Source organism: Eucyclogobius newberryi, unplaced genomic scaffold (genome assembly GCF_026437365.1).
Source record: "Eucyclogobius newberryi isolate DKJ021-1_F unplaced genomic scaffold, fEucNew1.0.hap1 SCAF_13, whole genome shotgun sequence".
Taxonomy (NCBI): Eukaryota; Metazoa; Chordata; class Actinopteri; order Gobiiformes; family Gobiidae; genus Eucyclogobius; species Eucyclogobius newberryi.
In genome coordinates this window covers 19,041,129-19,068,247 of record NW_027315757.1, presented here as the reverse complement: position 1 = coordinate 19,068,247, position 27,119 = coordinate 19,041,129, and the positions used below count along the sequence as shown (strand labels likewise).

Genomic DNA, 27,119 nt, shown 5'->3' with positions numbered 1-27,119 from the left:
ACATACACATACACATACACATACACATACACATACACATACACATACACATACACATACACATACACATACACATACACATACACATACACATACACATACACATACACATACACATACACATACACATACACATACACATACACATACACAATTAAATATTCAGTACCATATAATTTTGAATGGTGGACCAGGGCATCAGGTGTAATCCTCTGTCTGTTCCAGAGCCGCAGGCCTCAGACTTCAGGTCCCAGGACTGGGTTCCGATCTTGGACAAAGTGTTTGGTCAGAAATGGTGCGGAGAAGCCTGGAGCTCCAAGAAGCTGGAGGGAGGCGTTTCCACGGAGACTGCAGGAAGTGGGCGTATCTCTGCTGTGGTCCTGCCCCTCAGGTACATTTGCTAACCTGATAATAGTCTAATAAAACTAGAAAGATCCTGAATTCAGAATAAATAAATATATACACACACACACGTTTTACCAGATGAGTTTCACAGTTGTTTATTTGAAAATGAGCATAAATGTTAAAGGCGCAATGGACGATTTTTCGGCGACTTGAGAACTCAGGCGGAAGTGCGCATGCGCATTCTCCCGTGCGGACTGATACAACACACACGTGCGTTTGTTTATTAGCGCGACGCATCGCATCTCTCATTTCCCGTAGTTTCTTCTGAGTCAGCTTCAACAGTCTTTCTCCGTCTTCATTTTGTCCCGTACACTGAGGGAACTATATTATGATAGATCCATGCGCTTAGACACGCGGAAACGTGGGGACGAGCCACACGCGGCTGCAGGTGAGCGGTAGGTGCGTTTTATGATTGATACGGCAGGACTAATCGGCAGTCCACGCCACGAGGAAATGAGACTCAGATTTGGGCCAAAAAAATCGTCCATTCAACCTTTAAGTATAAATGTGAAAAATCATCATCAAAACTTTTATAGTCACAACATCTGGTGCTGGCGGTTACCATGACAACGATCTCTTGCCAATGGATGACAGATGTAAATTATCACTCCCGTTAAGGTCCATGTATATTGTGCACTGTTCCTGTCTCAAATAGATAAATAAACTCACAAACTAGCCTTTATTAAACACTCACTGGTTTAAATGAGACTCTCTGCATTAAACTGACCCTTTGCCCCACCCACAGCTTGGAGCCACGCCCCTCGTCCCCACAGCAGGATCCTCGTTGGACGCCGCTCGAGGACATGGAGGTGTTTTCTCCCGACGAGGACGAGACCGCTCAAGTTGCCACGGCGATCGCATCGGCAACGCCTGCTACCATGGCAACTGCAGATCCAGGCCCTGCCCACAGCCCCAAAGGTAACACACAGGCTCTACCCCACTAGACTATATTGTGATACTTTCACACAAAATAAGTTTATTATTAATTGCAGTTGAACAGCTGATATTTGTGCAAATGTGATGAACAAATGAACATGTTCTGCTCTTACGGCGAGTAGTTATTTATCAAGTTTGTTACATTAAAAAAAAATACAAAATCCCGTCTGCGATTGAACATGCAACTCAGGGGCTTCACTTTCCTATTGATAATGTTATTGCATTCTTTTTGTTGACGTAGGCTTTATTAGACAGGAAAGGACAGAGTGAACTGGGGGATGAGAGAGAAGGGAGACATGCAGTAAATTGTCAGATTTTAGATGGGGATTCAAACTCTCGACACTGCGGCCGGCTTCACCTGGAGCCTGGCATACGTACTGTACTTTTTGTAAAAATAGAAGCCTTTGTAACATGAGATATTTACACAGAAAGATGGTCAGGTCGGGTCAAGAAAGTCTCATTTCCCTGCAGCAGGTTCTAAACTGCAGACCGCTGTATATCGCATGTCCGCGCTCCACGTGTGTCTTTGCGTTTTGCTGCGTCTAGATTCACTTCCTCATTAGACTCATTTCTCTTTGAATACGAGTCTGATTGTAAAAAACACACAGCGTTTTGAAGCTTCAAATAAAGTGACCACTGTCCACTGACGTCTTCTTCTACAGTGTGTCAAATGCTTGCACTTCCTGCTAGAGTGCCCCCCGGTGGCCGTTAGCCAGTAAAAATATATAAATTAGACACACCGTTTTATGGGGCCGCAGGGTTCAAAGCGTGGGAAAAAGTAGCGGCTTAAAGTCAGAAAAGTACAGTACTTTTACTTATAATCTTTATAAACTCGACGCATCTTTCAACCACTTAACCATCTTTCAGCTGCGACATGGTATTTAAACGAAAATGATGCAGTGAGTGGCTTCTCATTTCGGAAACAACCATCTGGAAAGACGAATCCACATGCTCCACTTGATCCACATGCTTCACATGATCCACTTGATTCACATGATCCACATGCTCCACATGATCCACATGATCCACATGCTCCACATGATTCACATGCTCCACATGATCCACTTGATTCACATGATCCACTTGATTCACATGCTCCACATGATCCACATACTTCACATGATCCACTTGATTCACATGATCCACATGCTTCACATGATCCACATGCTCCACATGATCCACATGCTCCACATGCTCCACATGCTTCACATGATCCACATGCTCCACATGCTCCACATGATCCACTTGATTCACATGATCCACATGCTCCACATGCTCCACATGCTTCACATGCTCCACATGATCAACATGCTCCACATGCTCCACATGCTCCACATGATCCACATGCTCCACATGATCCACTTGATTCACATGATCCACATGCTCCACATGCTCCACATGATCCACATGCTCCACATGATCCACTTGATTCACATGATCCACATGCTCCACATGCTCCACATGATTCACATGACTCACATGCTCCACATGATCCACTTGATCTACATGCTCCACTTGATCTACATGTTCCACTTTATCCACTTGATCCACATGCTCCACTTGATCAACTTGATCAACTTGACCCATCATGTTGTGTTTTCCCCAAATCATTTAGAAAAGCGGAGCTAAAGAAACATAGCTGCGCCACAAGCCCTGAAGCTAAGGCTAAAAACAAAAAATGTGCCAACTATAACTGCCCAGAAACACATCTTCTAATCTTCATTAGAGGCCAAACCAAACAGACTGTGCACAGTGTGCCCTCTGCAGGATTATTGGTGTCACGACACCAACAGACAGGCAGCTCTTGTAACCAGGGCAACCAACACCAGATATGCGCTTGAACACTTTGATGGTAACAGAGATAAATTTGCATTTGCATTCTATGCCACGCCCCTGATATTACTGAACACTCATTTCCACCCTCTCTCTCCAGCGCGTCGCTCGTCCGCCTCCATGCTGCATCGTTTGCTCACTCTTCCATCTCAGCTGCTCGAGGAGGAAGACGCAGACGACAGTGAGATGGAGAGCATCGCCGTGTCCATGGTGACGGAGGCAGCGGCAGGAGCCACGGTGACGGCCCGCAACCTGACGTCGCCCGCGGCAACCAGAGACGAAGAAGAAGAAGACGATGAGGAAGAGGAGGAGGAACGACGCAAGGTACAAACTATACATTTAAAATTCTGACAAAACATCCGAACACTGGACCAAAAGTAATTTTCAATCTGCGGAGCTGGTCCGCGTACGCCCTGCCCTCAGGGAGGAGTTTCCCGATGATAGGCCGTCAATCTTCTTCTTACCCAAACAGCACTGCAATGAGCCATATAAATCCTATTGTTTGCTGACTGCAGGTCTTAATCACTGATGAGTACCCGATTAACATATGATTGGCCTGTTCTGTTTTTGACCGTCAAAATGTAGATATCCAGTAAATGGAAATAATCATTTGACCGTCGAACACCAAATATTGTTAATTACAGCTCTGCTAACAAAGTTGCAAATAGATAAAGCTTGATTTCCTTTAACTGAAGACAAAATGTATGTTTGAATAAATCTTTTTCGACTCATTTTTCCGCAGAAGAAGCGTCGTCGCGTGTGGACAGAGTGTGAAGACTGCGGCCGTCGCTTCAGTCGCGTTTCTCTCCTGAAAGCTCATCGTCAGACGCACATTTCCGAATCCTCTCCTACTCGAAACGACAACCCGGCCGCTTCACTCCGCTGCGACGAGTGCGGCAAGAGGTTTTCCTCCAACACACGACTGCAGAGCCACCTGCGGACCAACCACGGCCAAGAGCAGGCCTGAAGACAAGGGAATGGGCAAAATCTAACATGAGCAGGCCTGAAGACAAGGGAACGGGCAAAATCTAACACGAGCAGGCCTGAAGACAAGGGAACGGGCAAAATCTTAACACGAGCAGGCCTGAAGACAAGGGAACGGGCAAAATCTAACACGAGCAGGCCTGAAGACAAGGGAACGGGCAAAATCTAACACGAGCGGGCCTGAAGACAAGGGAACGGCAAAATCTAACACATCAGGCCTGAAGACAAGGGAACGGGCAAAATCTAGCAAAATCTAACACATCAGGCCTGAAGACAAGGAAAAGGGCAAAAATCTAACACGAGCCGGCCTGAAGGAAACGTTATAAGAAGGGAAACATTATAACGAATGTCTGCAGATTAAAGATTAAAGCAGAAAAAGTCAAAAACATACTAGGCTCTGAAGACAAGGAAAAGGGCAAGCTAATTAAAGAAGATACAAAAACGGGGACAAAAAGCCTGAAAGCTAAACACAAGGAGACATAATGGATAAAGGGAATCTAAGGGACAAGAAGTGAAGAAAATGGGATAATCACGCACAAAAACAGAGAATAAGTATGTAGCATTAACATATGGTCAAATCAAAAGGCAACAAGAGATCAAACTTGGGAAAAGGCCTGAAGGGAAAATACAGCGAAAACCCTTATGCAAGAGTCACAGGGCAAATAACCATAAGTGGACAGGAAAAGGGCAAAATAGTGAATTTAAGAGACCCAAACAAGTATATGTACAACAAAGTAAAACACAAAATGGAGCAAACAAGACGCTGACCAAAACCCAGGGTTAAATGGTACAGAAGAAACACCCGAAACAAACAATAAAACGTCCTTAACTAAAGTCAGAAAATTCAATTCAATTTATTTTGTAACGCCCAAAATCACAACAACGGTTGCCTCTGAGGGCGAGGGACCATTTTCCAGAGTCCTTTGTCCTTAGAAAAGAAAGCGATCTGAAACAACGAGCCCTGAAGACCAAAGTCTGGGTGAAATTAATCAATTAAAACTCAAATTCACAAACATTTGACGAAAAACAACTTGTTAAAATCCCCCAATGATATCGTGAATGTTTATGCTATTTCATATCAGTCAAATGAATTTACCGTTTTCTTGTCTTAAGCGTTTGAAAAGTCTTTCAGTGCCATTTTTAGGGGAAACTGGGTAAAGTTTACTGACTTTATTTTTTCAAAGTGGTCAAAATTGGAGCAAGAGAAATCCTCAAAAGAAAAGGGATTTTGCACAAAAGTGAACATGAAAGCCATAAATAGTTTTCAATTGCACCTTTTTGAGGGAAAATGAAACTCCTTGAAGATTGTAGAATTTATGTTTTTCAAAGAAAGTATCTAAATATTGTTTTAAAGAGACAGTTCTTCCAAATCAGAGCCTCAGTAAAACAATTTCAATGTCTTAAAAATGTGGGATAAAATGCTTCTGAATTGTTAGAAAGAGAAAGAGCAGAAGAAGTCTCTGCTTTTCTCTCACGCCAGAGAAGAGAGAGACGTCTGTGCCACTTTGTGATGTCATTAGGTGAGTCTGCAAAGCTTGGACCGTTTGAAAAAGAGCAGAACATAAAACGTTTTGAGGATGAAAACTAAAAATCAATGGAATAAAATGGAAGTAACTGAGTAAATGTCATGTGGGTGCTGCCCTCTTCTGGCCATGTTTAAAAAATGTGACATTAGTATTGGACAAACTATTGAAATATATGTATGACGTTTGTTAAAATGATCAATTAAGAAGCATTTTCTCTCACTTTGGTTCAGACTTTAACCTCATCGACTTTCAACGTGTTTCACAAAATAATGTCAAACTTTCAAACCGCTTCAATAGTGAAAATACAAGCTAAAAATGTATTTTGGGGGGAAAAAATCCTCCCAAAATTAAGGCCTTAAAAAAATCGCACATTTATAGAAAATTCCATTACATTTAACACACTTTTTTTAAACCGACCAAAGCAAAAACCAGTTTGAGTCACAAAACGAAACGGACAGTTTTTATGTTTTGGGAGATTGTTTTGGACCTTCACTTTTAATTTTTGTACAAAACAAGACGTTAAGACTGAATTTTCAAATCAGCAACACAAGAAAAGGAAATGAATCTGAGCCTTTTTCAACATCTTTTCTTTTATGGAGATTTCAAAAAGAAAAGCATCAAACGCAACATTGTTTCGTTAAATTTTTGTGGATTTATTTTGAAACAACTTTTAATGGACATAGTCTTTGTTTTTTATGTCAAACTCACAAAGAACCGATGGATTTTCAGCAACAAACAACAACAAAAAAACTTTTCTCGTTATCGATGGAGTCATAAAAAGGTTCTGTGATTTTTTAACTCGGTAAACGTTTTTAAAAAGCGACGGAACGAAAGATTTCGAGTTTCATCGAGTCTGAAACGGAAAACTGACGACAAAAAGTGCTAAAATGCTGCTTTTCTCACGTGGAGTTAGTCTTCTGTTTGAGGAGCAACACAAGAATCTCCTCTGTGGCTTCAAACGCTTGTGCAAATTTAGGATTTCATTCAACTTTTTATATTTTGAATTAAAATTTAAACATCTCCACACTATAAAGGACCTTTTACCTTCTAAAAAGACACAATATGTTTAAATTCTGTTTGTTATTATTGGACCTGAAGAAGCTTTAGTTTATATTGAACTAAAATGAAAATGACAAAATAAGGCTAAACTTCATTTAGAATAAAACTGAACTGAACTTTAGAACTAATTGTCCATAAAGTAAAGTATGAGTTCATTTTTATGGCAAAATAACATTAAAACGTTTTGAGAGCATTTCGGTAAAAAGTGCAATTTTAGCACAAAAAATATTAATAAAAAAGTGTTAAGAATCACAAATGCAGATATTCTGATTTAGAACCCCACAAATGTCATTAGTTTGTGGCGTTTGTTTTTCAATTTAAAAAGACAAACTGAGGCAGAGCGCGAACAATATCGACCTCAAATATCGAACGAGACCGATACCGGGACCGCTTTAGAATTACAAATATATTTGTGCTATATATATTTAAAATATTGCTAAAAAATATATAATTTTTCAATGACCCCAGAATAGCAAAATCTTTTAGGTTAATGATTTTACTTCCTGGTAATGGATGACATCACACTAGGACTTTACCCAGCAACTATTGGGCCAAAACTCGTCTAATGTCAAAGTTGTTTTAATTTGACAAATCAAATTATATGAGAGCGCCTTTATTTTGTCGAATTAATGTTTAGAACATCAAAAAAGGCGTTTAATTTGTGTAAATTCTGCAGTGTGATGTCACTTCCCGTTATTCTCTACACATGTTTCCACTTTTCTCCACAAACAGCCGCTCAATTGGCGTAAAACTCTCATTTATGTTTACGATAGATCTAAATACACCAAATTAATTCAAAGTTTGATTGTCGTAAAAACCTGTCATACCTCCCCTTTAAACGCGGACGCTGTGTTCAGAGTGGTTCAGATTTTGAGTCGTTTGTTTGTTTTTTATCCAATGCTCTTTTTCTCCATTCGCGGGGAGAAAATGCCAAGTTGAAGCCACAAACGAGATTCTTTTCCGTCATCAGGAGCATCAGAAGAGACTAAACTCCTCCAGCGACGCAGAGCCGGCGCGTGAACGGGACAAACGTGCGGATTTGTCGCGCGGCAGTGTTTTTTAGCTCTTTTTTCGTTTGTTGTTTTCACTTCTCCTTTTCACACTGAACCCGGACAAACTTCTGCTGTAAATATTTTCTTCAAGTGGCCTTTTTTCTGGAGATTTTGGTGTCATACTTTTTACTTTGAAAGTACGCTCTGAATGTGAACGTTTTTACTGGTTTTATCTGTAGTTTCTGTACATTTTTAAAATTTTTTATTCCCGTCAAACCTCAGACACACATTACCTCTGCCGCCAAAACACAACCTGTTACTCAGAAAACTCAGCTGCTCCGCTGTAAAAAGACTTTCTGCTCCTTTAAAAACTGAATTCACTGTTCAACTGTTTGACTGTTTGACCAGAAACCTGGAAATGTGAGCAAGAAAGTGACTAAACCAGGACTAAACCAGGTCTAAACCAGGAATAAACCAGGACCAAACCAGGTCTAAAACAGGACTAAACCAGGACTAAAACAGAACTAACCAGGACTAAACCAGGTCTAAAACAGGACTAAATTAGGACTAAACCAGGACTAAAACAGAACTAAACTAGGACTAAACCAGGACTAAACCAGGTCTAAAACAGGACTAAACCAGGACTAAAACAGAACTAACCAGGACTAAACCAGGTCTAAAACAGGACTAAATTAGGACTAAACCAGGACTAAAACAGAACTAAACTAGGACTAAACCAGGACTAAACCAGGTCTAAAACAGGACTAAACCAGGTCTAAAACAGGACTAAACCAGGTCTAAAACATGACTAAACTAGGTCTAAACCAGGACTAAAACAGAACTAAACTAGGACTAAACCAGGTCTAAAACAGGACTAAACCAGGTCTAAAACAGGACTAAATTAGGACTAAATTAGGACTAAAGCAGGACTAAACCAGGTCTAAACCAGGTCTAAAACAGGACTAAATCAGGTCTAAACCAGGTCTAAACCAGGACTAAAGCAGGTGCAGTGTTTTTGCTCTTAAAGTTGCTCTCGGCTCATTTCTGGTTTTCCTTCTGTTTCATCAGATTATTTTGTCGCATTCACATATCACTTTTTCTTTCTTTTTTTCATAAAATCTCCAAAATCAGAGCAATATCCAGCCAAATCACAATCAATACAAACCTATCAAACATCAAAACACGCGGCGCAGAATTCAAAAAGCAGTTCAGAATTTGAAGAGCTTTTGATTAATTTTACACAAAATTTACATGAAAAAATATTCTTAGTCGACTAAACGGTAATTTTTTCTTTAATTTAAACTAAATGGAATTATTTTTTACAAAAAACTGAAACATGTTTTTTTTATTTAAACATTGATATTTTTTTTTTTAACTTTCTTCAATCTCTGAAATCGCTGAAGAATCTGCTCGAAACAAACACTTTCCAACAACAACAAAAAGACCTTTAATTTTTCGGGAAATTGAAACTTGAAAATCAAATTGAACTTCCTCTTCTTTGAAAAGTGGATTGTGTGAATAATTTAGATGCTTCGTACTGTTTTTTGTAATTTTTGAATTTTCTTTTCCGATCTGTTTTCTTGTACATTTTCCTCCAATTCGTGGCGCGTTTTCGGACACTTCGCGCGTTGGCCTCGACGTCAGACCTCATTTCTCCATTACCTCAGCTGTGAACATGTTTATCTTATTTCATTTGAATGTTGCTGTTGGGTGCGTCTCAGTGGCCTTTCAATCAAAAACCTCATGAATATATATTTTTAAAAACCTGGAACTCGGGACAGACACAACTGCAACTCTCTTTTTAAACTTCCTCCGTCGTTTTCTGCTCCACAAACCCGTTCAAATGAGGTTTGTCTGGACAAAACATAAAAAAATACGTTTTATGACAAAAATGGTGACATTATTAAATTAAAATGTCAAAAAACCATCATTTACTTCAGATTTTAAATATGCTTCATTCATAAACATTCTCTCTTTAGAAGCCTTCAGTCGCCATATTTACAGCTTTATTTGGTTTAGGGCTGCAACAAGGGACAAAAAACTAGTGTGCGTCCTAAAAAGTCTCGACGTTCAGCGGGAATACGCTTGTCCTAAGAGATTATGTCACAAAAAATGACAAATTGTGGACGTTTTGCAAAGTATTTCTGGACTTTTGAGATACTTGTGAATTCAAAAACTGAGTTATAAATTACTGTTAAAGCGATTCAGTTTGTTTGTAATGACTGAACTGAACCAAAGGAGGCGCTGTTTAGCTCCTTTTGTAAAGTGGCAGCAAAACTCAAAAGGTTGAAGTCACGTTTTGCTTTTTAAAGATGATTTTAGAGATCTAAAAAAGAGTTTGACCTCTTCAGAAGCTTTAGAAGACGATATGACATAAGCAAAGGAAACAAACACTAAAATCCCAGACAGAACATCCGGGTCTCGTCTGGTGGGATTCGTGTCGCGCGTCTTTGTCCCGTAAAAAGCCCGTGACGAGCGGCGTTTTGCGTGTTCTGTCCCGAGCTCCAACACAAACGCACACTTCCTCTGGACTCTGGGTCAAAGTACTGTATCTGCTGCGCTCGCTTCATGGGCGGCGGCGAATCCTCCTGTTTACACGAAGAAGAAGAAGCTCCAGGAACAGAGACACGTTCCTGAAATAAGATCAATAATCTTCCCCTTTCAGCCTTCATTTAGTAAAAATGTGTTAAAGAATGATGAGTCCAGATTTAACTGAATAACTCTTCGTTAGATTGATGAAATTTGCAGTGAAATGTCCCTTTACACATGAAATACAAATAAAATCTCACAGCCTTAAAGTCAAAATCATCACATTTAAACTCTCAATTATGACTTCACTTAAAGGCAAAAAATATTAAAATTATGACTCTTTGTGAGATTTGGTAGTGGTGGAGATGAACATCCAAAGAAAAGCCATGAAAAACAACATTTACTTCACATTTGTATTTGCCGTAAATCTCAAAAATGTGTCTCTTTGTTTGTAAAAGGCTGTGTTCATCGGCTCCTGCCCCTGAAGGAGGAGCTTTCATGTTGTTATGTGTAGTTTAACCTGCAGGAGGCGCTGTTCAGCGGGTGTTTTCTGTGTTAAACCTGCAGGAGGCGCTGTTGAGCAGGTGTTTTCTGTGTTAAACCTGCAGGAGGCGCCGTTGAGCAGGTGTTTTCTGTGTTAAACCTGCAGGAGGCGCTGTTCAGCAGGTGGTTTCTGTGTTAAACCTGCAGGAGGCGCTGTTGAGCAGGTGTTTTCTGTGTTAAACCTGCAGGAGGCGCTGTTGAGCAGGTTTGTTTGTATGTAGCAGTTCCGCAGAGACGCACCCAAACTCACTCCTCACTTTCAGACAAAACGAAACACGTTAAAAATATATATATCGGGAAAATCTCGACAACCGGAAAAGGAAACGACCGCGACTTGATTCGATTCGCGACTCGTCGGGAAAGCAAAGGTAATCACAAACCGGGACCTGGTTTTGAAACGGTGCGACTTCACGAAAAAACGCTGCAGCATAGATTTTGTCAGTAAATGAGAATATTTTAAATTGAAAAAAGTTATGATTTCGGGTCTAAAATTCCAAAACCCGGGTTATAAATTACCGTTAGAGCGATTTAAAATTAGCTCATTTTTTGTTTGTAATGACTGAACTGAGCCAGAGGGGGCGCTGTTGAGCTCTTTTGTGAAGTGGCACCAAAACTCAAAACGTTGAAGTCAAATTTTGCTTTTTAACGTTGATTTCAGAGCTCGTCTCGTCATCGGGGGCGGGCTCGTTTTTTGGGGGGAAATTTGTGTGTTTTTTTAAAAAGTAAAATTCTGTTAGTTTTTCTGTTTTTATTTCAATTAATGTTTTGTATTCCCTGTACAAAGCTTCCCGTGTTCATCTCAGTGTTTTTATTACATTTTGTTTTTTGGATTTGATGCAATACTTTTGATAGAAAATAGAAACGTGCCCTTTTGTATTTCAGCGCTGTAAAAACGTGTGCGCGCCGGGCAAAGGAAATGTTGGAAAACGATTCTGATGCGACGGAAATGTTGTCACAAAATGTGTTCATTCCTTAGTTTTCAGATTTTGGGTGGTCGTCATGGAAACAAAGGCCCAGACTCCTAAAGATGGTTTTCACTGTCCTACTGTCGTGTCATATTTGAGTTTTCTCTTTCCGTCGCGTCACAATCTCGTTTCTGAATCGTTTTTCCCGTCACACTTTCCTCAGTTTCTGTGACGTTTCGATGGTTCGTTTTGTTCCGAACGCCGTCTGAATGTCCAGATTTATTTCTGCCAAACAAAAGATTCTTACAGTTTTAAAAATGGTGATTGTTTTTATAGAATGGCCTGTTTTTGAGTCGTGAATAAAACTGGTACTTTTTAAATGTAACAAACTCAAATGGAAACATTAAATGTTCATGACACGTTTCACTCCGAGTCGTCGTGTGTGTGTAACTGTGTGTGTGTGTGTGTGTAACTGTGTATGTGTAACTGTGTGTGTGTAACTGTGTGTGTGTAACTGTGTGTGTGTGTGTGTGTGTGTGTGTGTGTGTGTAACTGTGTGTGTGTGTGTGTGTAACTGTGTGTGTGTGTGTGTGTAACTGTGTCTGTGTGTGTGTGTGTGTGTGTGTGTGTGTCTGTGTGTAACTGTATGTGTAACTTTGTGTGTGTGTGTGTGTAACTGTGTGTGTGTGTGTGTGTAACTGTGTCTGTGTGTGTGTGTGTCTGTGTGTAACTGTGTAACTGTGTAACTGTGTGTGTGTGTGTGTAACTGTGTGTGTGTGTGTAACTGTGTCTGTGTGTGTGTGTGTGTGTAACTGTGTAACTGTGTGTGTGTGTGTGTAACTGTGTGTGTGTGTGTGTGTGTGTAACTGTGTGTGTGTGTAACTGTGTGTGTGTAACTGTGTGTGTGTGTGTGTGTAACTGTGTAATTGTGTGTGTGTGTGTGTGTGTGTGTAACTGTGTGTGTGTGTGTAACTGTGTGTGTGTGTGTGTAACTGTGTGTGTGTGTGTGTGTGTGTGTGTGTGTGTGTGTGTGTGTGTGTGTGTGTGTGTGTGTGTGTAAATTTGTTTGGAAGTGTGTGTGTGTAAAGTGTGGAAATGTCTGTAAAGTATGTGTGTGTTGTGGTTCAAGTGTTGCACACAATATGTACATTTGGGAGATCACACTGGGCGTTTCTGTCGCTTGTTCAGATCATTTTAATATTGTCTATAATTAAAACTATGATGTCACAGCCAGAAGGTCTTTGGTTCAGTTCACATATCCAAATGACTGGACCTGGACCTGGATCTGGTTCCAACTAAAGTCCGGACCAAGAGGTTTGACCAGAGACACTTGGATGGGTCAACTCACTTTCTGACACTTGGACAACCGGACTTTTCCCCCAAAATCAGCCATGCAGCGCTCTGATTGGCTGTGCTTGAGTGGTCCCACCCCATGTGAATATTAACGATGTGCCAGAGCGTTTGTGAGCGACCTGACGGTTTCACGTTCACAAACATTTGTAACAGAACGAAGGTGAGTGAAGTGCCTTGCTCACTGACACAACGAGACTACAATACTACATTTACACATGCCGCTTTGCCCGGACATTTACCTGAATTCATCCAGACCAGCGACGTGATTGTGAACTTGGTTTCCATGGTTACAGCGCGCAGTTAAGTCCCATTTTGATTCTGTTTCAATGACACAGCTCGTTACAGTGACGCAGACAAACGGAGAGCTTAATTTCCATTGTCAGTGAATTCACAAACTGGGACCTTGCTTCACACAACACTGAATAATAGTAAAATATATAATATAATAAGGCATGCGAATTTACTACTAAGAATAAACTTAAGTCTGATATTCATAGGTTTCAGATTGAGGAATTAGGACTGTTGCCAAAGCGATGAACAATTTAAAACAAAACGAGTGTTCATGAGTCCAACGGCAGAGGGAAAGAAAGGTTACTGTCCCGTAGCCTCCTGCCTGAGGGGAGTGGCCTCCTGCCTGAGGGGAGTGGCCTCCTGCCTGAGGGGAGTGGCCTCCTGCCTGAGGGGAGTGGCCTCCTGCCTGAAGGGAGTGGCCTCCTGCCTGAGGGGAGTGGCCTCCTGCCTGAGGGGAGTGACCTCCTGCCTGAGGGGAGTGGCCTCCATGAGGGGAGTGGCCTCCATGAGGGGAGTGGCCTCCTGCATGAGGGGAGTGGCCTCCATGAGGGGAGTGGCCTCCTGCATGAGGGGAGTGGCCTCCATGAGGGGAGTGGCCTCCTCCATGAGGGGAGTGGCCTCCTGCATGAGGGGAGTGGCCTCCATGAGGGGAGTGGCCTCCTGCATGAGGGGAGTGGCCTCCATGAGGGGAGTGGCCTCCTGCCTGAGGGGAGTGACCTCCTGCCTGAGGGGAGTGGCCTCCATGAGGGGAGTGGCCTCTTGCATGAGGGGAGTGGCTTTAATAGTCCAGTGAGAAGGGTCAGCTGTGATCTGACCTGCTGTGAATGTGGCTTCTGATGACGTGAGACTTCAGAGTTGTGCCACTCGTGGCAGAGTGGACAGCACATATGCCAGGCTCCATGTGCAGCCGCCGCGTCGTTTGTTTGATTTTGGCTCCATATATTTGCTGAATGTCTCATCCCCATTTCACACTTCACTGTCCGATCAAATAAAGTCTATGGTTCTGTTGATGGTTTTGATCAACTTTAATTTTGCAGAAACTAAATGGAACATGTCTGCCACTTTTCTATTCATGACCAGGACTATTGACCAACATCTGAGCTGTGTTCAGTGCTTAAGTATGAAGATCTGAAAGGACTATACAGGGGTGAGCAAACTACGGCCCGCAGGCCACATACGGCCCGTTCGTCTTTGTAATCCGGCCCGCCAAACATGCCAGGAAATAATCCCCCAAAAAATAAAAAATACTTTTTTGCCAACAAATGGCCCCAGGGGCAAGATGTGGCCCTCGGCATGTTTTAATCCGGCCCCAATAGCCTATATTTGATGGAAAAGGGATATTTTATTTTATATTAAATGTTTATTTTTTATTTTTTTTCACACCAATGATCACGGGCCGGCCCTCCGCTACTTGCCTGGATTCGAATATGGCACTCGGAGGAAAATAATTGCCCACCCCTGGACTAGAAACTCAAAGTATTGGAATTGGACTTGAACTTGGGACCTGCAGTCGAACCACTGCTCCCATCGAGTCCTTCTCCACCTGAGGCTCTGAAGGTCCCTCACTTTCAATCTAAAGTCTCAGCTCAGACTGAGCTCTGACTAGAGCCGAGCATCCGAGTCCTGCATCAGAAAAGTTCTGTTCAAATCTGCTCCGTCCAAACATGGTCCGTACCCAGCGTGCCCGTGCGTCAGTGACGTGAGCATAGCGTTACCGTGGAAACGCACCTTTCCCTCAGTGAAGGAGTGAAGGGACCGAGGAAAGAGGGATGGACTGAGGAAGGAAGAAAGGAACCGCGGAAAGAGGGAAGGAACCGAGGAGGAGCGGACTGGCCGGTGGAGGAGGAGCGGACAGGCCGGTGGAGGAGGAGCGGACAGGCCGGTGGAGGAGGAGCGGACAGGCCGGTGGAGGAGGAGCGGACAGGCCGGTGGACGTGGCGGCTCCGGTGGACTACAGTAGCGGGCAGAGGCGCGCCATGAACCGGAGGAACGCCAGGTAAAGCCCCGTGTCATTACCGAGCACTGCGTCGCAGCACCGCGCGTCCCCGTCTCCGTTTGTGCGCCGCGCCTCAGTGATGTAAACACGGCAGCTAGCGGCTCCGCTTCTCTCGCGCTTTTACCGGATGCTAAACCGCAGCTACCGCCGCTGTAGCCGCTCCCCGGGGTCTGTCTCGCTCTGTGGCCGATGCTAAGTGCCGTTTGGTCCCGCTGGAGCCTCCGCGCGGCGCCGCTGCTCCCGCGGGCTGCAGCGGAGCTAAAGCTAACGGTGCCGCTTCACTTTCCGCGTCTGTCCGCGTCCGGAGCGCGGGGCTCAGGTGTTTCGCGCGTGTTCGTGTCCCCTCACACTCCATCCACTTCATTCACCGTCACTGCGGCTGAAGAGTGAGTAATACACGCGTAACGCCGCCGTAACACGGGATCCAGATGTGCAGCGGTGCCCGGTGTGGGTCGGTCCTGCGGGAGTCCGGTCCTTTACCGGGACTGTGTGTCCTCTTGAGTGTGGACAGTGTAAACATCTGAACAGACAGACACAGAATCAGTCATAATGCGTATATAATTGCCTTGATTAAACACAGTCTGTGCTTTAAACAGCGTGTTAAGTGTTTATTGTGTTAATGAACATGATGCATTATGTAAACAGTTACAGACAGCGTGGTATTTCCCTATTTTGACAGCAATGTCAAGTTTATTATTTGATTCATGATATCGATCGATAATGTGTATTTCTCTGTGTTGTGTACATTACATTTTGTCTAGTTCAATTGCGTCTTTAACTATGATTTATGGCCACAGTAAAGTTAAGTTTAGTTGTCTCCTCACATCAGACAGATGTGTCTCACTGGAACAGAACCGCACCAAAACGTCATGTTTCTGTCATGAGGATGTGGACTTTATGGTCATTTTGAGGGGAGTTTATGAAGTGAATTAAAGCGTTGTTAGAGTAAAAGTGCAATTTGTCTCCTCTTCGCCTTTCTCACTCAGGGTGCATCTTTCACCATAACACCGGGCTCCCCGCTAACGCTGCTAGCATCTCCCCATTTCTACCGCCAATACCCGGCGGATAATGGGCCTCTGCAGGGTTTGGGCTGCTCTGTGACCCGCTCCTGACCTCCACCCTGACCTTCACCCGCTCATATCCCCGTCCCCCGCTGTCCCCCCGCTCTGTGCCCGCGCCTGTCACACTCCGGGGCCGCTAACACCGAGGCTAGCTGCCGTTAGCTTCACTCAGACAAGATGGCCACCGGAGGGTGCAGGAGCCAGAGACATGGCAGCGCGCCCCGTCTTTGTACCGAGCAGAGCGGCCCGTGTCCAGCTTCTGGATCCGTCTGCGGCCGGTCCGAGCTCCACACCGGGGACACGGGGCTGAGGTCGGGGCAGAGGGGCAGGTTTAGCGGGGCTAGGACCGTGTGTGGATCAACAGCTGTGCACATCTGCAGCGCTGAGCCGCGGACATCAGGCGTTAAAACACCTTTATAAACTTTTTCACGTTTATTTACTTCTGTAAAAGTACAGATACTGGAGAAAATATTTACTGAAATAAAAGAAAAAGTGGAAAAGAAATATACTGAAGTAAAACTTTTAAGTACCAGTTTCAAACTGTACTTCAAGAGTAAAAAGTATTTCAGACATATTTTAAAAACTATTAAAGACTGAAAAGTAGTGGATAAAAAAGAAGTGAATCGTTTCCTGATTTTTCCATCTGTTTTTCATTTGTATATTTTTGTTTGCTCAAAGTTGGGACGTTGACTCAAACTATGAACGTGTTAAAAGATAATAATAACCCTTCAGCTTTTTCAGGCACCTATAACAGTAAAGAAAAGTACTTTTACTTTTTAATCCTGTTCAAAATACAGTGGAGAAGAAAGTACAGATATTTCCTCTCACATGTAGCCAAGTTATCCATGGTAACAGTTACTTAAGTTAAGTACAAACACCTAAACATTGGACTCAAGTACATCACTTTTGTACTTCATTCCTTTCCTCCGCTGGACTCTAAAAGTCATCAGAATGAAGTTCCGTAATGGAAACAAGTTCTGTGGACCAGAACAATTATTAACTGATATCAGATGTAAATGCTGATGAATGAATCAGTCTTTATAAATAAATATTTCTATTTCTATTTGAGCTTCTCAGAAGTGTAATTAGGGTTAAAGCGTGTATCGGTAATATAACTGTAGATAAAAGAAACACTCACATGTATCTGAGCTTTTACTGAGGTGAATCCCACTTTCTACCGTCAAATCACATTATGTTCTCTGCAAACTTTTACCCCATTTTGGAAGTTGCAATGTATTTATTTACAAACCTTTAAAATGACTTATTTTCTTGGTTCTATGTTCTTTTGGTCTACATATTATTTCTATTTATTCTCTTTGTTGATTTATTTATTCATGGGTAACTTTTTCCACCTTCAAAAGATATAATATTTAGTATTTAATAGTTAATCGCTATGTCAGCAGTCCTAATAATTTATCATTCTGAAACCCATGAATAGTTATAAATCAGGTTGGCATACTTCAGATTTGTTTATTTTTTTAAGTCTTAGAAGCAGTAATTATAGTGGATCAATTATAATCTTGATAATATCATTGTTGATTATTTAACTCAATTAACTTCATCATATAATTTTCCTATATGTATTATTTTTTGTGCAGTCTTTTTAACTATTTATTTAATTTCCCATGTGTATATGGATTGAGTACAGTCCCTGTCTGCACATGCTCAGTGTGTCTCTGTCCTCAGGCTCCGGTGCTGACCTTAGGCTGTTGGTTTGACCTTTGACCTAGAGGCTCCGCCCCCTCACAGGTACAGTTCTGAGCAGGAGGTTCAAACCTTTAGCTCATAATAACCTGGCCCTTCAACACTCTCAGGTTAAACTCACTCTTTCTGAGGGAATAAAACTTAAGATGCAGAAATAATCCATGAGAACTTTATTATCTAGGCTGTAGTCGATTAAAGACCTGATCTGTGCATCAATTAGTCCAGGAAGAGTGCTCTTGCAGCTGTTCTCACACCTGCAGCTTTTTAACTCCTGCAGCTGTTCTCACACCTGCAGATGTTCAAACTCCTGAAGCTGTTAACACACCTGTGCTCCTGCAGCTGTTAACACACCTGTGCTCCTGCAGCTGTTCTTACTGACACCTGTGCTCTTACAGCTGTTCTTACTCAAACCTGTGCTCCTGCAGCTGTTCTTACTCACATCTGTGCTCCTACAGCTGTTCACACACACCTGTGCTCTTACAGCTGTTCACACACACACACACCTGTGCTCCTGCAGCTGTCACACACGCGCATTTGTGCTCTTACTGCTGTTTTCACACACCCGTGCTCCCGCAGCTGTTCACACACACCTGTGCTCTTACAGCTGTTCTCACACACCTGTGCTCCTGCAGCTGTTCACACACACACTTGTGCTCCTACAGCTGTTCTCACACACCTGTGCTCCTGTAGTTGTTCTCACACACCTGTGCTCCTGCAGCTGTTCACACTCACACTTGTGCTCCTACAGCTGTTCTCACACACCTGTGCTCCTGCAGCTGTTCACACATGCACACTTGTGCTCCCGCAGCTGTTCTCACACACCCATGCTCCCGCAGCTGTTCTCACACACCCGTGCTCCCGCAGCTGTTCTCACACACCTGTGCTCCCGCAGCTGTTCAGATGGCAGACCTGGACGTGGACCTGCTCTCGGCTCCGCCTCCTCTGGACGCTCTGCTGACCTCTGACCCCTCGCCCACGCTGAGCTCGCTGGCGCTGCTGTCGTGTGTGAAGACGGAGCCCGAGGACCTGGACCTGGACTCGACCGTGGACTTGTCCTCCATCCAGCCTCTGTCCACGGCTGAACTGGCCCATGAGCAGATCCGGATGGAGATCAGCGGCTTGGACTACATCAAGTCTGAGCAGCACGAGTTCAAGTCCCACTACGAGACCGGCTCCGTCTACGACTACATCTCCCAGGTACGGCCCTCCCCAGACGCTTCCCCCACCCCAGGTACGGCCCTCTCCAGATGCGTCACTCTCTCTAGACGCTTCCCTCTCCCCAGACGCTTCACCCTCCCCAGACGCTTCACCCTCCCCAGACGCTTCCCTCTCCCCAGACGCTTCACCCTCCCCAGACGCTTCCCTCTCCCCAGACGCTTCCCTCTCCCCAGACACATCACTCTTCTCCTCCAGTCAGAGTCCCCCAGTCAAAATCTTACTCTTTCACTCCACCTGCTCTTAGACTCCTCCTCCTCCACTCAGACTCCTCCTCCTCCTCCCGCAGGTGTCAGACTCTCTGGACTACATAAAGGCGGAGCAGATGGACCTTCAGTGTTATTACGCCGAGCTGAGGTCAGATTATTCCGAGCCCAGTCTGGAGTCCATCCACATGGCCGAGCTGCGGTCCGAACTGAACAAGCTCCGCCCCGAAACGCTGCTGCTCGATGGCCTCAAGGTGGAGCCAGAGTGCAGCTCCGAGACAAGTCTGTACGAGCTGCAGCCGGCGGGTAAGAGCCAGGCGGACGGGGAGAACGGCCGTGCAGGGAAGAGCGCCACCAACAGGAAGCCACGCAACATGCAGGTGACTAAAGAGTGTTTAAATCCAAGACACATGTGACACTAACATTTAGAGCTTAAATTCTGAGCCTGATGCAAACTTACATGTTGAGCAAAACTAAGCTAGCAAAGCACATTAGCAACAGCCGTTTCCTGTTTATCGCCGCACGGCACTCGCTTTGTCAAGACCCAAAGTATCATGTTATTAGTTATCTAGCATTATCCAAAGTCAAAGCATGACAAGCATTATGAAATTTCCCCATGTGGGACAATAAAGAAATATCTTATCTTATGACATAAAGACAGGTTCAAACGTAGAGACTTTGCAGAGAAGTCAAAGAAATGAGGCAAAACTGTTCCTGTGCACGCTAGCTTTGGCCACGTCTCAAACACAACATTGTGGGTCGCTCAGATCGGCCTCCGGAATAAAAACTATATTTCAAGAGGATTTAGATCTGATTTATTACGAAAACATCATCATCATCATCATTAGGTTTATTACAAAATATGTCTGTCTCTTCAGGGGGAGAAGCCGTTCTCCTGCACTCAGTGTCGGAAGAACTTCAGCACTCTGGGAAACCTGAAGACACACCAGCGCATCCACACGGGCGAGCGGCCGTACTGCTGCTCTCAGTGTGGGAAGAGCTTTGGTCAGGCGGGGAACCTAAAGAGACACCAGCTCATCCACACGGGGCAGAAACCTTACGTCTGCGCTCACTGCCCTAAAGGCTTCACTAAAGCTGACGACCTGCGCTCGCACCAGCGGCTGCACACAGGCGAAAGGCCTTTCCTCTGCTCCACCTGCGGGAAGAGCTTCGGCCAATCCAAGGAGCTGAAGGCCCACCAGCTCAGCCACACGGGAGAACGGCCCTTCTGCTGCTCGCACTGCGGAAAGAGCTTCACCAAGGAGACCAGCTACCGTAACCACGTGCACATCCACACGGGCGAGCGGCCTTTCTCTTGCTCGCAGTGCGGAAAGTCCTTCAGCAACGCCGGCGTGCTCAAGACCCACGAGAAGATCCACTCGGGCGTGCGACCCTTCGGCTGCACGCAGTGCGGCAAGAGCTTTGGGCGCCTGGGCCATCTCAAAGCTCACCAGCAGATCCACACCGGAGAGCGACCGTTCGCTTGTCCTCAGTGCGGAAAGACCTTCAGCCAGAGCGGCCACCTGCGTGCGCACGAGCAGATCCACAAGAGAGGCTCGGGCAGCGAGAGCAGCTAAACGGACGCTTTTATTATCAAGGACAAAACAGCGGCCACTTAGAGGGTTCAAAGACCTGGGTTCAATAACCCAGCATTAGCTAAACTGGGCTCACATATCTTCAGGAAAAACAGGGTCTCCTTTATTTCAGTGTTTACAAACGTCTCCACAGCTTTAACCCGTAAAGTGTCAGAATTACCTCAGTGTCATGAGTGTGTCGGGCTGCAGGGGGCGCTCTCTGGGGGCAGAAGACTTCATATGAATGATAAAACAGAGATCATAAACACAGCTCCTGATACTGCCCCTAAAACACCATGAACCTGTGCTCTCCGGGAGGAAGTGATGATGTCACTGCAGTTCTCACTTCCTCAGCTGATTGTAAACGATCCTTAAGGATGGTTCTTCGTTATGGAACGGTTCCACATCCACACTTCTCTTTCCTGGCCTTTGTTTCAAGAGTTTAGAAAAGGAAAGTTTCTCTGTTCTGTTTATCTTGATTTCTGTTCTATTTGATAAAAACTGTGGCATTGGCCTCTAACTCCCCTCAAGATGGTTCTGGTGCTGGTTTTGGGCCCATTTCAGAACCGGCTCCTGGAGCTGAACTCTAGCTCCGAGCCAGTCCCAGTGGAATATCAAATATCATAAACGTTACATATTATATTACATTATATATGTTTTTTATTTATTTATTTACCTTAATTTAACCAGGGGAGACTAGGGGAGACCACGGTGACCTGGGATCATTTAGGAGAAAAAACTAAAAAAACGATAACTGTTTGCAAGTAAACAATGTGTTGTTGTGGCAAGAAAAACTAGTCCTTATTTGGTTGAAAACTGAAGCCCAGGACCAGCTCTGAACCGGCCCAGAGCCAGAACCTTGGTGGAAAAGGCTCAGATTGGCTGCCTTTCATCCCGTCTTGAGGTTAGAGAAAAGGTTTTGGCCAATCAGCAAAGACGCTGACAATCACAAGCCAATCAGAGGCACGCTTCACCTTCTTCACTTATAAAGAACAAAATGCTGCTTGTACCAGGAAGTGAGGAACATTTGTGACGTCACACTTTAACTCTTTGGGACTCTTTCTGTCCTAGAACTGGCCCGGTTCTGTCCTAGAACTGGCCCGGTTCTGTCCCAGACTGACCTGAGCTGCAGGATTCAGCTTTGCGCTCTCCTTTCTCACAGATCTGACTCGGGCAGTATCAGCCGATGCTTGGTGAAAACACTAACCTTGGCTGACAAAATGTGCCGTTGCCAAAAGACTGGATTTCCCAGCATGCCCTCTGAGTGGCCGCCGCAGTATTATCCTTTTGTACGACGCGTATATTCTGCTTTTGTTTTGTACATTTCATACGGAGCCCTCAGTATTCCCCAGGGCCGGACTTATGCAACTGTTTGTGTCGTTGTCGTGTCGTAGAACAAACTTTCAAATGAGCACAACTGATCCAGACCAGCAGGAGGCGCTGTTACACCTGACAGACCAGCAGGAGGCGCTGTTACACCTGACAGACCAGCAGGAGGCGCTGTTACACCTGACAGACCAGCAGGAGGCGCTGTTACACCTGACAGACCAGCAGGAGGCGCTGAAACACCTGACAGACCAGCAACAGGCGCTGAAACACTCGGGTCAAGTTTAAGTCTGGTTTAGGGTCAAGTTAAAGTCAGGTTTAGGGTCAAGTTAAAGTCAGGTTTAGGGTCAGGTTTAGGGTCAGGTTTAATTCCGGTTTAGGGTCAGGTTTAAGTCCGGTTTAGGGTCAAGTTAAAGTCAGGTTTAGGGTCAAGTTAAAGTCAGGTTTAGGGTCAAGTTTAAGTCAGGTTTAGGGTCAGGTTTAATTCTGGTTTAGGGTCAGGTTTAATTCTGGTTTAGGGTCAGGTTTAGGGTCAGGTTTAATTCCGGTTTAGGGTCAGGTTTAAGTCCGGTTTAGGGTCAGGTTTAATTCTGGTTTAGGGTCAGGTTTAGGGTCAGGTTTAATTCTGGTTTAGGGTCAGGTTTAATTCCGGTTTAGGGTCAGGTTTAATTCTGGTTTAGGGTCAGGTTTAGGGTCAGGTTTAATTCTGGTTTAGGGTCAGGTTTAATTCTGGTTTAGGGTCAGGTTTAGGGTCAGGTTTAATTCTGGTTTAGGGTCAGGTTTATTTCTGGTTTAGGGTCAGGTTTAGGGTCAGGTTTAATTCTGGTTTAGGGTCAGGTTTAATTCCGGTTTAGGGTCAGGTTTAATTCTGGTTTAGGGTCAGGTTTAGGGTCAGGTTTAATTCTGGTTTAGGGTCAGGTTTAATTCCGGTTTAGGGTCAGGTTTAATCCTGGTTTAGGGTCAGGTTTAAGTCCGGTTTAGGGTCAGGTTTCATTCCGGTTTAGGGTCAGGTTTAATTCTGGTTTAGGGTCAGGTTTAATTCTGGTTTAGGGTCAGGTTTAGGGTCAGGTTTAATTCTGGTTTAGGGTCAGGTTTAATTCTGGTTTAGGGTCAGGTTTAGGGTCAGGTTTAATTCTGGTTTAGGGTCAGGTTTAATTCCGGTTTAGGGTCAGGTTTAGGGTCAGGTTTAGTGTTAGATAATCGACCCCGGAGGGACAAACGCGACGAGCTCTGGTTTCCACGGTGATGTGTAAGCTGTTCTACTGCTGCGTTCATGTGAACCTCGGGTCTTTCCTGAGCGTATCTGAACTCAAACTCGAGGACGACATGAACGCAGCAAAAGAACAAATATAAAACCTTCTTAACTTGTTTACTTTCTTTTTCCCGCTCTGAGAGTCGAGAAAAGGCTCCAAAGTTGTTTTTTTAAAGTCGTTCCTGAGCCAAAGTGGGACTAAACCCATCAACGCTGTGTTCCCAGTTTAATGATCGTTTAGTCCCACTTTAATCTTAAATCCTCAAACGGCATCGACCAATCGCAGCAGTGCGTTCCTCCGGAGCGCTCCGTCCGCACAAACCGTCTCGTTGTTTTTGCGCCGGGCCCAAACTCCAGTCCAGTTCTGTTCCGTCTGAAACGTTTGGCTCTGAACAAGTGAACGTCTGTAGGGTTCCAGAGTGATAAGAGTCGGAGCAGAACTGGAGAAGCGTGAGAATCCCACCCTTGTCCCGGCGTTCCCCCTCGTCCTTCACGCTTCTACAACGCAGCACTTAAAGCTCAACATCACCTGAAAAACCCAATATTTAGAGCAGCACTTTTACCAAAAACACGCAAAGCTCCGGACATTTCCTAGTCATGTTTCAGTCGTTGAAGGTTTACTCTGTGTGGCCTGCGATGGAGCCAGATTTATTCATCTGCGCTTTCGATATTTGACACTGAATCACAGTTTATGCAGATTTACCCAGATCCAATATGGCGGCCGATCGCGTTAACAAATCTGAAACTTTAAGTCATTTGAACAAATATCGAGACTGAAAAAAAGATCACAGAATTGGACATTTTTGGACATTTCTTGAACGATCTGGATCTGTATCGGGCCAGGTTTAAGATGTTTTAGACACTATTATTGTTGCGTCGTCGAGGCTTGAGTTCTGAACCCAAAAAATAAAATAGTTATTAAACATTTCTAGGGCGCAGCTTCATTTAGTAAATATCAGGACAGAGAAACAAACATGACTTTTTTATTCGGCATACAACAAATAAGTAAAAGTGGATGCGTTTGGGCCTGAAGCTTTCCCTGGTAATAATAATATTGATAATAATACTACAGATACATATTATTATGACTTTTACTGCTGCTTCAAACATGAGAAACACGTACACCAGATGCCCTCCCTGCGTCAGTGTTTGGGACCGGCACAAACCTCTTTGAACACCAGGGGGCAGCACAACCTCTGCTTTGGTCTTGGATTCTTCTGATAAAGAGTCTAAACTCAGAGCAGCTCCTCCGCCTCGATTAAAGATGATTTAAATCATTACAGAAGACATGTTATGCTTTTCTCTGCAGTTTAGTTCTGATTTATGGCACTTGTGGATCATTCTTTTATATTTTGGACATTTTAAATCACAATGTGATTTTAAAAAATGAACAAGTTCACTGACTTACGGTTAAAAACTGGGTAAAAGCTCTTAAAAGTTTATTTGGCATAATTTGTCTTCTTTAATTTTCAATTCTTATTTAATAATCAATGATGTGCACTTTCCTCAAACCTTTGACACATTCTGGAAGACAAACTGTGCAGTCGAAACTAGGAACCTTTACTTTGCTTTTGATCAAATATATTTCATTTGTAAATATTCGCCATGTTTTTACTCACTTCTTTGAGCTATTTTGGATGTGGTTAAAAAAAAGTTTAAAATGTCAGAAACTGAAATGAAACATTCAAGTCTGTGCCAAAATCAGAGATTTGTTCCTGATCTGCAGGTGGCGCAGTGGAGCTGTTTGTGTTCAGCAGAGCAGAGTCCAAACCAGGACTAAAGCATTAACCTTCTGCTCCTGTCTGCTGTGTCACCTGCAGGGGGCGCCGTTAGAATCACATTATAATCATTCCACTTTATTCACTGTAAAAAGGATTGTCTGTTTCACTTCAAATGCCACAGACGCATCAAAATAAGAGTTAAACTGGGACCAAATTCGTGACTTAAACCTGGGCTGGACCAGGACTTAACCAGGATTTGAACTGGACCAAACCAAGTCTAAACTAAGTCTAAACCAGGACCAAACGAGGACAAGTGAACGCAGCCCAAAACCTAAGATATGTTTCAATATTGAAACATATCTTCTATGGATTCAACAGTTCAAGTTCATTTCTCGTTCAAACGTTGCCAAACTACAGACATTCCTTTTCTCAGTGTTAAGTATCTTTATGCTCATTATCTGTTGTATATTTTGTTGGTGTTTTGGTGTAAAAGTGCCTCTGTACATCGGCTTTTCTCGCGGCGTTAGCGAGACCCGACAGTGTGAAGCTCGTTATGGATCTTAATCTGTTCGGTTTTTTTTACTCTATTTGTACGTTTTTCTGACCAACATTCCACGTTTTTCATCTGGAGTTCTTAAGCCGTAAACTTGTGGGACCAAACTCAGCACAAATGCAGATCGCTCACTGTGTCAAGACTTTCAAACGTTTCAAATAAAATAACTTCATTGACGGCAAACTTTTTTTTGAAGGAAAAAAAAAGCGGAAATGATGCAGCAACTTGTACCTGAAAGAGTTAATAAAGAAACTAACGGAAACGACTTGTGTTGAATCGAATGTGTTTGTGTTTCTCGGTTTCGGGTCAAATTGAACACCTCAAATTGAAATAACTCAAAAATGCATGTCGCCCTGCTTTATCAGGTTTATCTATTCTAAAGAAATCACACACAAAAAACGTGTCCTCACAAATCCTCGTCATCACATCACTGGCGCACGCGACATTTAAAGATGTAAAGTAACCACGGTGCGTTAAATGTCTGCATAGCATTTAGTTACGGGAGTGTCTAACGAGCAGCGAAACTGCCATGTTATTTTGTGCCGCGGCCCCTGAGACTGCTGGGCTATTTGACCGCGCCAGGTTAAGGTTCTGAGAGAGGGGCCAGTGCAGAGCCCTCTCTCGGGCTCTTCTGGCTCTGGCCCTCTCTCTGGCTCTGGCCCTCTCTCTGGCTCTGGCCCTCTCTCGGGCACTGGCCCTCTCTCGGGCACTGGCCCTCTCTCTGGCTCTGGCCCTCTCTCGGGCACTGGCCCTCTCTCGGGCACTGGCCCTCTCTCTGGCTCTGGCCCTCTCTCGGGCACTGGCCCTCTCTCTGGCTCTGGCCCTCTCTCGGGCACTGGCCCTCTCTCGGGCACTGGCCCTCTCTCGGGCTCTGGCCCTCTCTCGGGCCCTCTCTCGGGCACTGGCCCTCTCTCGGGCACTGGCCCTCTCTCGGGCTCTGGCCCTCTCTCGGGCCCTCTCTCGGGCACTGGCCCTCTCTCGGGCCCTATGGCATTTCACCTCTTTCGCTCGCTCTTTTGCTTGGCGCTCGTCAGCGACACTGCAGAACTTCAGTCATCACAGCTTTGATTTACTGGACACAATCAGTGGCTTAGTCCAGCTGCTGTTTATTAAATGTCTTTTTATTATCCTTCTGCATGTGCTTCGACTTTTCTC

General features: G+C 44.2%; 2 protein-coding genes and 2 long non-coding RNA genes across 7 annotated transcripts; 3 read left to right on the top strand and 1 right to left on the bottom strand.

The window, feature by feature from the left end:
• The first annotated feature begins 182 nt into the window (after positions 1-182).
• LOC140358780 (uncharacterized) lies at positions 183-4,195 on the top strand. Its single transcript, XM_072443829.1, has 4 exons — positions 183-391; positions 1,151-1,323; positions 3,275-3,498; positions 3,917-4,195. The coding sequence occupies exons 1-4, from the start codon at positions 183-185 to the stop codon at positions 4,139-4,141; spliced, it is 831 nt and encodes a 276-aa protein (XP_072299930.1). The 3' UTR covers positions 4,142-4,195.
• Positions 4,196-10,778: 6,583 nt separating this feature from the next.
• On the bottom strand, positions 10,779-11,074 carry LOC140358171 (uncharacterized). The gene is made up of 2 exons (XR_011926701.1): positions 10,949-11,074; positions 10,779-10,866 (listed from the first exon to the last, which is right to left on the bottom strand). It is a non-coding gene; the product is annotated as an uncharacterized lncRNA (long non-coding RNA).
• A 4,033-nt stretch (positions 11,075-15,107) lies between these two features.
• On the top strand, positions 15,108-21,426 carry LOC140358158 (uncharacterized). 2 transcript variants are annotated; one of them, XM_072442843.1, is made up of 5 exons: positions 15,108-15,352; positions 18,100-18,162; positions 19,010-19,314; positions 19,622-19,918; positions 20,417-21,426. In XM_072442843.1, exons 3-5 carry the CDS (start codon positions 19,018-19,020, stop codon positions 21,113-21,115), a joined length of 1,293 nt encoding a protein of 430 aa, XP_072298944.1. In that variant the 5' UTR covers positions 15,108-15,352; positions 18,100-18,162; positions 19,010-19,017; the 3' UTR covers positions 21,116-21,426. The 2 variants fall into 2 exon arrangements, with proteins under 2 accessions (XP_072298944.1, XP_072298945.1); XM_072442844.1 differs by having other exon boundaries at positions 18,083-18,162.
• Positions 21,427-21,828: 402 nt separating this feature from the next.
• Positions 21,829-23,614, top strand: LOC140358167 (uncharacterized). 3 transcript variants are annotated; one of them, XR_011926698.1, is made up of 4 exons: positions 21,829-22,939; positions 22,975-23,043; positions 23,079-23,124; positions 23,276-23,614. It is a non-coding gene; the product is annotated as an uncharacterized lncRNA (long non-coding RNA). The 3 variants fall into 3 exon arrangements; XR_011926697.1 differs by having other exon boundaries at positions 21,829-23,020; XR_011926696.1 differs by having other exon boundaries at positions 21,829-23,043.
• Positions 23,615-27,119: the final 3,505 nt, after the last annotated feature.

Bases quoted from the DNA above. Each gene is read 5' to 3' on its own strand.
- LOC140358158 (XM_072442843.1), top strand. From the start codon at position 19,018: ATGGCAGACCTGGACGTGGACCTGCTCTCGGCTCCGCCTCCTCTGGAC. The intron at 19,315-19,621 runs GTACGGCCCTCC...CTCCTCCCGCAG, and splicing joins TCTACGACTACATCTCCCAG to GTGTCAGACTCTCTGGACTA. The intron at 19,919-20,416 runs GTGACTAAAGAG...CTGTCTCTTCAG, and splicing joins GGAAGCCACGCAACATGCAG to GGGGAGAAGCCGTTCTCCTG.
- LOC140358780 (XM_072443829.1), top strand. From the start codon at position 183: ATGGTGGACCAGGGCATCAGGTGTAATCCTCTGTCTGTTCCAGAGCCG. The intron at 392-1,150 runs GTACATTTGCTA...CCCCACCCACAG, and splicing joins GCTGTGGTCCTGCCCCTCAG to CTTGGAGCCACGCCCCTCGT. The intron at 1,324-3,274 runs GTAACACACAGG...CTCTCTCTCCAG, and splicing joins CCCTGCCCACAGCCCCAAAG to CGCGTCGCTCGTCCGCCTCC.